Below are 11,167 nucleotides of genomic sequence, written 5' to 3' on the forward strand. Positions count from 1 at the left end.
TCACCTGTCTAAACTTAGGCAAATTACTTAACTTTCTGAGTTTTCTTTATTTTTTGTTTTTCAACTGTACTGTGGACTTAAGACTGTACAAGGCCAGATATAGTGGCTCACACCTGTAATCCTAGTGCTTTGGTAATGCAGGGTGGGAGGATCACCTGAGGCCAAGAGTTTGAGACCAGCCTGAGTGACATAGCGAGACTGTCTCTACAGAAAATAAAAAAGTTAGCCAGGCACGGTGATGCGCGCCATTATTCCTAGTTATTCAGGAGGCTGAGGTAGGAGGATCACTTGAACCAAGGGGATCAAGGTTGCAGTGAGCTATCATTGTGTTGCTGCACTCTAGCTTGGGCAACAGAGTGAGACCCTGTCTCGGGTCTCAGGGTGGGCAGGGGGAGACTAACAGAGTAGATGTAAGGGTAATGCATTATGTGTCATATAGAAGGTGTTTCCAAAAGTTAGTGCTCTCCCACCATAACAAAGCATAGTCTACCAAAAATACCTGAAATACCTGCTCTTTCTTTCATTCTGTGCTCCTCAGTTCCTGTGGGCTGATAGCTTAAATATAGAAGTAAATTTTAAAAAGGTAAAGACCCTGAAATATTTCCTGGAACATTTTGGCTTTTTGTCCTTTCTCCTAAAAGTGGGATTTGAACTTCCTCTCACCTCACTTTCTTTGTCTCTCTCTGAAAGCCAGCAAGCGGTATTTGAGAAACCAGAATCTTTCCCAGGTTGACCTTTACAAGGTCAACTTGCCTGGTAAAGTGAACCTGATAAACCAAGTAAGCCAAATAAACTGAAATAATAATTTTATGTTCTACTGAAACTGCTTGTATAGTAACAGCACGATTCTCAAAATTGCAAAAATTTCTTATTTTAAAAATTGTATTGCAATTGCTTTTCTAATACTACTTAATTATTCCCTTTAATTGGTAATTATTTCAATGTGTTTAATAACCAAAATGTTCTGAGGATTCTCTGTAGCATGTCAGGAAGAATGGCATTGAGGACATTATACAAATGCATATCATAGTACAAATTAGTTAATAAAAGGCAGAAAATATTCTAAGTTTTTAACTCATTTAGTTGAAAAAGAATATTCATATTGAGGATTGTTCATTATGTTTTGATTGGATGAGTCAACACACTATTCTTATGTAAATTTGTATCTGATTTAGAAGATACACTATCAAAATTAAGCTTGTACTAGATTACAGTAATCAATACTAATAGAAAAATGAGGTAAATTATCTGTTATAAGCCAACGTGTGAACAATTAGCTTTTTAGAAAAAAAAATAGCTTCTTATATTTGAGGATGAAATTTTATACTTCATTTCCATTTGGAGTTTTTTTTTCTTTTGTTTTTACATTATAATTACAAAGTTGTGAATCCTCAAAGGTCCCCTCTATACCAGGGAACTGATCTGATGTGCATGTATACTTTAAAAGGCTTTACACATCAATCTTCTGACAATTACTGGGAGAATGTTTCTTGTGGATATGGGTATTGTATCATTTTGTCGTGAAAACTAGAATTCAATCCTAAAAAGCACCATCTTTGATTTCCTATGGATTAAGTTGCATTGTGGGGTGGGGGGCCATTTTAAATACAACGAATACACTGAGCCTGAGCCTTTGTTAGTGGGCTACTGAGTTTTCCTCAGCTACAAAAGGAGCTGTCTCTCTATGTTTAGTCAGCTACTCGGGGGTGGGGAAACAAACTGACTTATATTGACATTTGCTGAGCTAGTTAAAAATTTTTGGATGCCCTTCCCACTTTCTTTCTGACTCTCTAACTTTGTAGACCGTTAACAGCAGCTCCCTGCAAGGCCAATGTATGAATTAAATCCCATACTCTGCTTTTATTCTCTCCTCTAATTCTAAAAGATTGGAAGTTAAAATTCTTTTTTTTTAAGTTATTTTTATTTTTATTTTAAGTTCATGTGCTGGTCTGTTACATAGGTAAATGTGTGCCATGATGGTTTGCTGCACCTATCAACCCATCACCTAAATTTTTTTTTTTTGAGATGGAGTCTCGCTCTGTCGCCAGGCTGGAGTGCAGTGGCGCAGTATTGGCTCACTGCAACAACCTCCGTCTCTGTGGTTCAAGCGACTCTCCTGCCTCAGCCTCCCGAGTTGCTGGGACTACATGTGCGTACCACCATGCCCGGCTCGTTTTTTGTATTTTTAGTAGAGACAGGTTTCACCACGTTGGCCAGGATGGTCTGGAACTCCAGACCTCATGATCTGCCCGCCTCGGCCTCCCAAAGTGCTGGGATTACAGGTGTGAGCCACCGTGCCTGGCCCCATCACCTAAATATTAAGCCCCGAATGCATTAACTATTTATCCTGATGCTCTCCCTCCTCCGGCAACCCCCCGGTCAGCCCCAGTGTGTGTTGATCTCCTCCCTGTGTCCATGTGTTCTCATTGTTCAGCTCCCACTTATAAGTAGAACATGTGGTGTTTGGTTTTTTGTTCCTGTGTTAGTTTGCTGAGGATGATGGCTTCCAGCTACCTCCATGTCCCTCTAAAGGACATGCTCTTGTTCCTTTTTATGGCTGTATAGTATTCCATGGTGTATATGTACATTTTGTTTATCTGGTCTATCATTGATGGGCATTTGGGTTGATTCCATGTCTTCACTATTGTGAATAGTGCTGCAGTAAACATATGCGTTAATGTATCTTTATAATAGAATGATTTATATTTTGGGGGATATATACCCAGTAATGGGATTGCTGGGTGAAATGGTATTTCTGGTTCTAGATCCTTGAGGAATCACCACACTGTCTTCCACAATGGTTGAACTAATTTACATTCCCACCAACAGTATGAAAGTGTTCCTATTTCTCCACAGCCTTCCCAGCATCTGTTGTTTCTTGACTTTTTAATAATCGTCATTCTAACTGGCATGAAATGGTTGATGGACATTTGGGTTTTTTCAGTTTTAAGCTATTACAAGTACAGCTATTATGAACTTTCATGTAGAAGTCTTTGCTTTCATTCCTCTTAGACAAATACCTAGGAGTGAAATAATTGTGTTACATAGTAGGTGCATATAAGTTTTTAAGAAACTGACAAACTTTTCCAAGATGCATATATCATTTTGCATTCCCAACAACTGTGTATGATAGTTTCAGCTGCTCAGCATCCTGGTCAATAAGGAGTATGGTCAAGGTTTTTTAATTTTAGCCATTCTAGTGGATGTGTAGTAGCATCTCATTGTGGTTTTAATTTGGATTTTTCTAATAACTAAAGATGTTGAGCATCTTTTTATGTGCTTATTTGCCATCTGTGTTTTCCTTGATGAAATATCTGTTCAAATTTTTTACCTGCTTTTTGGTTAGGTTATTCTTACTGAATTGTAAGAATTGTCTTTTTTTTTTGAGATGGAGTTTCACTGTGTTGCCCAGGCTGGAGTGCAGTGGTGCAATATGGGCTCACTGCAGTCTCCGCCTCCCGGGTTCAAGCGATTCTCCTGCCTCAGCCTCCCAAGTAGCTGGGATTACAGGCGCCTGCTACCATGCCTGGCTAATTTTTATATTTTTAGTAGAGACAGGATTTCATCATGTTGGCCAGGCTGGTCTTGAACTCCTGACCTCAGGTGATCTGCCCACCTCGGCCTCCCAAAGTTCTGGGATTACAGGCGTGGGCCACTGTGCCTGGCCAAGAATTCTTTATGTATTCTAGAATCAAGTTCTTTGATGTCTGTTTTGCAAATATTTTTTCCAGATATATGGCTTACTTTTTCATTTTTGTGTCTTTTGAAGAGAGAAATATTTTTGAAGTCCAATTTATCGATGTTTTTCATTTATAATTTATGCTTTGTATATATTGTTTAAAACTCTTTGCCAAACCAAAGATCATTAAGATTTTCTCTTATGTTTTTTTCTATAAGTTTTTGTAGCTTTAGCCCTGACACTTGGGCCCATGATCCATTTCAAATTGAATTTTGTATGTAATTTGAGATACAAGGGTCAAGGTTCATTTTTCATGACTTAATCCTTGAATCACTTCTCTGTCCACTCTCTTATGAGCTTATCTAGTCATGTGGCTTTAAATATCATCTGTATATTAATGACTCCCAAATTACAACTGTAGCCCAAACTGCTATTTTAAGAGATACCTCAAACACATCCAAAACTAAGCTGTTAATATCCACCTTTTCTCCTCTTCCATGCCTGCCCCTCTCACAGTCTTTGCCATTTCGGTAAATGCAGCTTCATTCTTTCAGTTGCTTGGAGCAAAACTCTTAGCACATCTTTGAGTGTTCTCTTTCTCTGTCACCTCCCATCTTGATCTGTTGTCAGATTCCATTGGCTTCATCTTCACATTATATTCAGAATCCCACTTCTTCTCACGATCTTTTACCACTGTAGTCCAAGCCACCATTATCTCACCCAGGTTATTGCTGTAATATTCTAATAGGTCTCTCTACTTCTACCTTTGCATGTTTATTAAATTAAATGTTGTCATTTTTCTGCTTAGAACCTACCAGTAGCTTTTCATCTCATTCAGACAAGGAGCCAGATCTTTTTAATGATATCTAAGGGCCTGCACCATCTAGCCACCCATTACCTATCTTACCACATATACCAGGCCCTTATTCACTCTGCTGCAGTCATACAGGCCTTGTTGGTGCTTCTCAAACATACCAAGCACACTGCCTACCTCAGGCCCTTTGAACTTGCTTTCCTCTGTCTGGAATGTTTTTCTTCCAGATAACTTAAAGTTTATTCTCTCACTTCCTTAAATCTATATTCAACTGTTACCTCAATGAGCCTTTCCTATTTAATTGCAACTCTCACCCACACATAACAGCTCACATTCCACATTGCTGCTTTATTTTTCTCTGTAACATGTATCACCATCTAACATACTATATATGTTAGATGTTTCTCTTTTTTCCCTCAATAGAACATAAACTTTTTGAGAAGAGATGTTTGCCTTTTTTGATTGCTTGCATTCCCAACCCCTAGAGAAGTACCTGACACATAACAATATGACCCTGTGTAATATTTATTATATGAATGGAGATAAGTAACATTTTAGGTGGTTTTTTCCCTCTGAATATAAAATGGGATGTCTGTAGTTCATTAGAACATTGTGAACAGGGCAAGTCTTCAACAAAGTTGATATAGACAGACTTTAGCTCTCATAATCTCTTTCCCTTTTTTAATAAAAGATTGTTTAACATACAGACAAAATATAAAGAGTAACAAAAATAACAAAAAAAGCAGCCATGTTCCCACCACCCAAGTTAAGAAACAAATATTATTAATACTTTTGAAGCATCCTTTGTGCTTTACCCTTACTTTATCCTCTCTACTCTCCTCCCTCTATAAACCTATTCTGAATTTGTTTATTGTTCCTGTTGGTTTTCTTTATAGTTTTGCCACATATGAATGTATCATTCAGTTTGAACTCTATGTAAGTGGAATCCTCCTACCACAGGCATTCTGCAAGTTGTTTTGCTTGACCTGATACTCCTGAGTTTCATCCATAATGATACATGTAGCTACAGTTCATTTATGTTTACTGCTATATCGTATCCCCATTGCGTTGAGAGACCACTCTATCTGTTCTCCTGTATATACAACTTTGTGGTGGTTTTCTTGCCTTTTTAATGCTAAAAACAGTGTTGCCATGAACATAATTGTACATGTTTCATGAAACACACATGCAAGTTTTTCTACGGCAGATTCTTAGGGGTAAAATTACTGTTCCATAGGGCATTTGTATCTTTCATTTTACTAGTTCATGCCAGATTGTTTTCAAAAACAATTGTACATATTTATACACCCATCAATAGTATATAGTTGTTATAATATTTAGTTTTCTTAATGTGGAGGGTATATAGTGGTGTCCCGTGTTAGTTTTAATTTGCATTTTCCTATTTCCTAATGAGGCTGGTTATCTTCTCAGATGTAATTGGCCATTCCTGTTTCCTCTGTGAAATGTTTATCTGTGTTATTTGCTCTTTTTTAATTGGGCTGTTTTTGGTTTCCGGGAGTTCTTCATATATTCCAGATACATATTCTTTCCCAGTTATATATAAAGCAGATACCTTTTCCCAGTATGTAGCTTATCTTTTCACTATCTTTTGATGAATAGCAATTCTAAATTTTAGGCCGGGTGCGGTGACTCACTCCTGTAATCCCAGTACTTTGGGAGGCTGAGGCAGGCAGATCACGAGACCGTCTTGGCCAACATGGTGAAACCCTGTCTCTACTAAAATACAAAAAATTAGCCAGGCGTGGTGGTGCATGCCTGTAAGACCAGCTACTTGGGAGGCAGAGGCAGGGGAATCGCTGGAACCTGGGAGGCAGAGGTTGCAGTGAGCTGAGATGGTGCCTCTGCACTCCAGCCTGGCAACAGAAGCAAGACTCCATCTCAAAAAAAAAAAAAAAAAAAAATCTAAATTTTAATGTAGTTTAATTATCAATCTTTTTCTTTATAATTTATGGGTTTTAAGCCTTACTTAAGAAATTCTTTCATATATAACATCATACAGTGATTTTTCTACCCTCTGTCAAGGCAGATTGCCCTCGAAGCGCTCCTTAGACCTGTCCCTGACAACCTGTTCTACAGAAGAGATCTGAGACTCAGTCACAATGGCAGAGGCGACTGAGACCAGCTCAGTTTTGGAAATCATTTTCAGAAATGGCTAGAGAGAATGTGGGGGGTGTGTGTGTGTGTGTGTGTAATATAGTGAAACAAATTTTCTATCCTGTTTTTTCATTTAGCATCATGTTTCAAATATTTTTACATCATTTATTATTAAAGTTATTAATGAATGTCATATTGGATGGGAATCAGAATTCTTATTTAACATTTTGCAGTTGTAAATAAGACCTCAGATGGCCGGGCTTGGTGGCTTACGCCTGTAATCCCAGCACTTTGGGAGGCTCAGGCAGGCAGATCACCTGAGGTCAGGAGTCTGAGACCAGCCTGGCCAACATGGTGAAACCCCATCTCTACCAAAAATACAAAAATTAGCTGGGCATGATGGTGCACACTTGTAATCCCAGCTACTCGGGAGGCCGAGACATAAGAATCGCTTGAACCCTGGAGGCAGAGGTTGCAGTGAGCCAAGATTGCGCCACTGCGTAACAGCCTGGGTGACAGAGCAAGACTCTGTCTCAAAAAACAAAACAAAACAAAACAAAAACAACCTCAGGAAACAATTTATGAATCTTTTTGATGCATTGTTTATTTCTTTAAGAAAGACTTATAGAGGTAGTATGACTTGGTTAAAATATACTCTTGATATCAGCAGAAGTAATAAGCAGTTGAAAATAATTGAGAGTCATATGAGCTTTAAGTAAATTGATTTTCTGGGCAACACTTCCTACTTGCTTGATTCTTTACAAAGAAAGTCAATATTTAAAAGCATCCAGCCTACTTGGCTTACATAAAGCTTAGATTTAATGATGTCCATATTTACTATTCATACATTGTATAGCAATTATATATAATTTTCCCTTTCTGATATCTCACATGATTTTGAATGTACTTAGTTTGAGGAGGATTTAATGATATTTTTAATTAATCCTCTCAATAATGTTTGAAAATGGTTAATAGGGTATATATTTTGGCATCTTAAAACTGACCTATTCTCTTTAGGGTAATTAAAAAGTCATCAAAGGCTCAGTGACCCTGCAAGGCAGTGTACACTTGGTATGTGTGAAATACTTGGTCATTATTAAGCCAGCTTTTCTTCAAGAGAGATACACCATTTAATTAAGGAATGTAATAAATCACTCTCTATTTTATTGTTATTGGTGTTAATGCTTGGTCTTGTAACTCTGCCCTGTCCACAGGTTAAAGTATTGCACAATCAGCTGGTCCTTTTCCACAATGCCATTGCCGCTTACTTTGCTGGGAATCAGAAGCAGCTTGAACAGACACTTAAACAGTTCCATATCAAATTGAAAACCCCTGGAGTGGATGCCCCGTCTTGGCTTGAAGAACAGTAAAATCACAGCGGAAAATAAGAAAGTCGTGTTGTTATATTTCTAAACAAACCTAACAAGAATTAAGCAGAGTTGGGGGAAGTGGGAGGGGTGACAAGCATTATAGTGATTCTTGCACAAACAGCTTTAATTTTTCCCTTTTTCATACTTTAACAATTGAACTGTTAAGGGTGGTTTTAATGTAAACATAGTTTCTATAATCTGAACACAATAATTTTCCTTTTTGAGAAATCCTTTTGTATTGTGAGGGTTGATGGCTATTTCTGTAGTTTGAAAACATCTAATAGAGATTTGCACTGACAAGATAAAAATTCAAGGTTTTTGGTCCTGGAAATGAGGACCAATTGTAACTTTTCCAAAGGGAGGTTTACATGATTTGTATCAACATCAGATATTTTATATATGAATATATTAGACGTCTTTAAGAGATTCATTTTCATGTATTAAAGAAAAAAGAAACTATTTTGCAGAGTAAAGTTATATGGTGTTCCTGCAGCGTCCACACAGAGGCAGCAGCTCTAATGAATGATTAGCTTGTGGAGTTGTGGCAAATACCTTTTTAAAAATGAATCTGTACCATTGTAATTTTATTTAGACTTTTTTTTAAAGACACAGAAATCACACTGTCATTTCTGTGAGGCTTTTAAGCTTATGAATTTGCTTCACCCAAAGTCATTGGACAGTTACATTTGCAATTTCTTTTGGTTCATAACAAAACCTGCTTAAGAGAATTTTTTTTTTTTGGCAGGTGGACGTGGGAATGGAAATTCTTAATGGTTTCTAGAGTAGACATCTGTACTTAGAAAACTAGTTTTTGGGTCAGTTCCATTTTGATAGAAGTGAATACATAGACAGCTTTTATTGACTTCCATATGTAACAACACCGTTTAAGCCTTAAATCACAGATATGTGCCTTCTCAGATACAGTAATTTTTGTTCAACCAATGTACAAAATCCATAAAGAAACCCCTGTTGGATAATGTTTGATGTGTCTATTCCTTCCATGGAATGGAGCACTATGTATAAATGTTGGGTTTCTTTGTACTTGTTAAGCCACATTTGAGGTTTATGGTAAAGATCATCTTTTGAGTTTGCTCTTTGGTTTTTCTTCATTCCTTTTGAGGAATGGGAAAACAAGGATTCTTTGATTTGGGTAATGAAGAGGTAATTTGGGACAGTGTGGTGGTACCAGGAAGAAAGAGGATTGGAAAGGGCAGTACTGTTTTAGTTGCTTGGCACTATTGGTTTTGTTCTAATGTGGTTCCCCTGTCCACTACATGGTTCTATCAGTGTAGTGTAATCCATTTTCGATGTAAAGCTCTTTCAGTTTTTGTCATAGACATAAATTAATATTTTGAGAGGCATCCCTCACCTGTTCATTTCTTCTGTGTTGAAATGAAGTACTTAAAATTACCGTTATACATGAACTTTGTGGACTGTAAGATTTGTTATATATGTTCAAATGCCTTTTAGCTGGCTTTTTAATTAATACGCCTGTTTTGAGCGCTTAATACAATGTAATGTGATCGTAAATCATAAACCTATTTTAAATCATTCCTTCCTGTACATTTGTACTCAGAGAGCCTTATTTTATTCTTCCAGCAGAATTACTACTTGTGATAGTTCATTTACATTCCCCAGAATGTGCCTCTGGTGTGAATTTTGTATTCTTATTAAAAGTGTTTGCTGCAGTAAATCGTTTCTCTGGACCTTCATAGTTTAAGAAGTAACTGTTTGGAAATTCTGAAGACACATGATTTGCCTTTTCTGAACCTTAAAAAAAAAAAGGTGCGTCTGTCACTTGTAATTGTTTTAGCTCAGTAAGCTATTTTTTTTCCAACGTGAATTTCTTTTGAGAGCTGAACATGTCCATTCTTAACCACATTTCAATAACAGTTATTGTAGCTAAGGAGCTAAATAGTTTCATGGATTGACTTTTTTCAGAATAAATTTAAAATATCCATGATTCTGATAGTGGGCACATGAGCAAAAGAAAAAAGTAAATCAATATATTTAGCCAATGGTACATTTACTTTGTTAGGAATGTAACTTATGTTCATTATAGAAAAGAATTAAAAGAAAATTTCAAGTAATAGAAGCTAAGTACCTTCCCAAGTGAATAAATACTGCATGGAACCACTCAATACCTCTGAAGTTGGATATTCTAGTTTTGGATTTTAATATTGCAAGCTCTATTTTGAATATCCTTTAATATAACATACATTTATATCTTTGCATTTTACGTACTTACTCCCTTAGGTTATAGTCCTAGAAGTGAAAATGGGCCCTCAAAAGTATATACATACTTTTAAAACTTTGTAATATATTGCCTGTTTGCTTTCAAGAAAGACTGTGCCAATTTACACCTCTAAGAGCATACACATGTACCTGTTTAGTATATTTTTTAAGCCAGTACTGTATATATAAAATGAAATAATAAAAGAGAAAAACAGGAAGATAAAGGCTGAACAATCACCAGCTGGAGAGTTTGGGGATGCCGGGTGTGAGAGCAGGAAATGGATGAAAATGGCTGGCTTTTCTCTCATTAAAATAGAAGTTGTTATTCTAGAAAAAATAATGCACTGAGGAACTGGTCTGTGAAATTAAACTTTTCATCCCAAAGCTTCCAAATCTTAGGGTCCAGGAACTATCTGGGTTTGCAAAAGCAATTTAGCTGAAATCTAGGCTTTAAGAAGCATCTTTTCCATATTCAAAACACACTGATAATGTTACTGAAGCTTATCCCATAAGAGTGTGAAACTAGAAGATTCCTTAGACATTATGTAACACACTTTTTTTTTTTTAACAGGTGAAACTATCAAGGCTTCAAAATATGTTAAACTGACTTAGCCAACCCCCATCTCCAAATGTAATGCTGGATGAGTATTTGCAACTATATACTTGAATTCCCCTTTAAATCCTGCCATTTCAACCGCATAATTAAATCAATGTGTCAAAAGTGTCAAGTTTCTTCTAAAGTTAAGTTTAATGTGTATTAAATATCTTCTCATTGGGGTAAGAAAATCTATCTCCCCCCAAATGGCTTCATACTAGGTACATTGCAAAGTGTGCAAGATGCTTGCCTTTCTATCCACTGACCTTTAACTTGCAGTATTCTGCAAAAGAAATCAGGTGAGCTTGAAAAGTGTTATATGAAGTAAAATTATGTATATTTAAAAAACTAAAGATAAA

At 36.7% G+C, this 11,167-nt stretch overlaps 1 protein-coding gene across 11 annotated transcripts in view; it reads left to right on the plus strand.

Annotated features, from left to right (window-relative positions):
- Nucleotides 1–10,834, plus strand: part of ARFIP1 (ADP ribosylation factor interacting protein 1) — a 132,507-nt gene extending 121,673 nt beyond the window's left edge. For 8 of the 11 annotated variants that reach the window (XM_058436831.1, XM_058436834.1, XM_058436829.1 and 5 more), the window contains 2 exons: nucleotides 7,823–9,763; nucleotides 10,785–10,834. In XM_058436831.1, the coding sequence (XP_058292814.1) occupies nucleotides 7,823–7,978 (156 nt within the window). In that variant the 3' untranslated portion in view covers nucleotides 7,979–9,763; nucleotides 10,785–10,834. Of the gene's footprint in view, nucleotides 1–7,822; nucleotides 9,770–10,784 lie in introns of those variants that run through there. The other 3 variants (XM_032148356.2, XM_058436832.1, XM_032148362.2) reach the window with 1 other exon arrangement.
- Nucleotides 10,835–11,167: the final 333 nt, after the last annotated feature.

This window comes from Hylobates moloch, unplaced genomic scaffold (assembly GCF_009828535.3).
Source record: "Hylobates moloch isolate HMO894 unplaced genomic scaffold, HMol_V3 SCAFFOLD_3, whole genome shotgun sequence".
NCBI lineage: Eukaryota > Metazoa > Chordata > Mammalia > Primates > Hylobatidae > Hylobates > Hylobates moloch.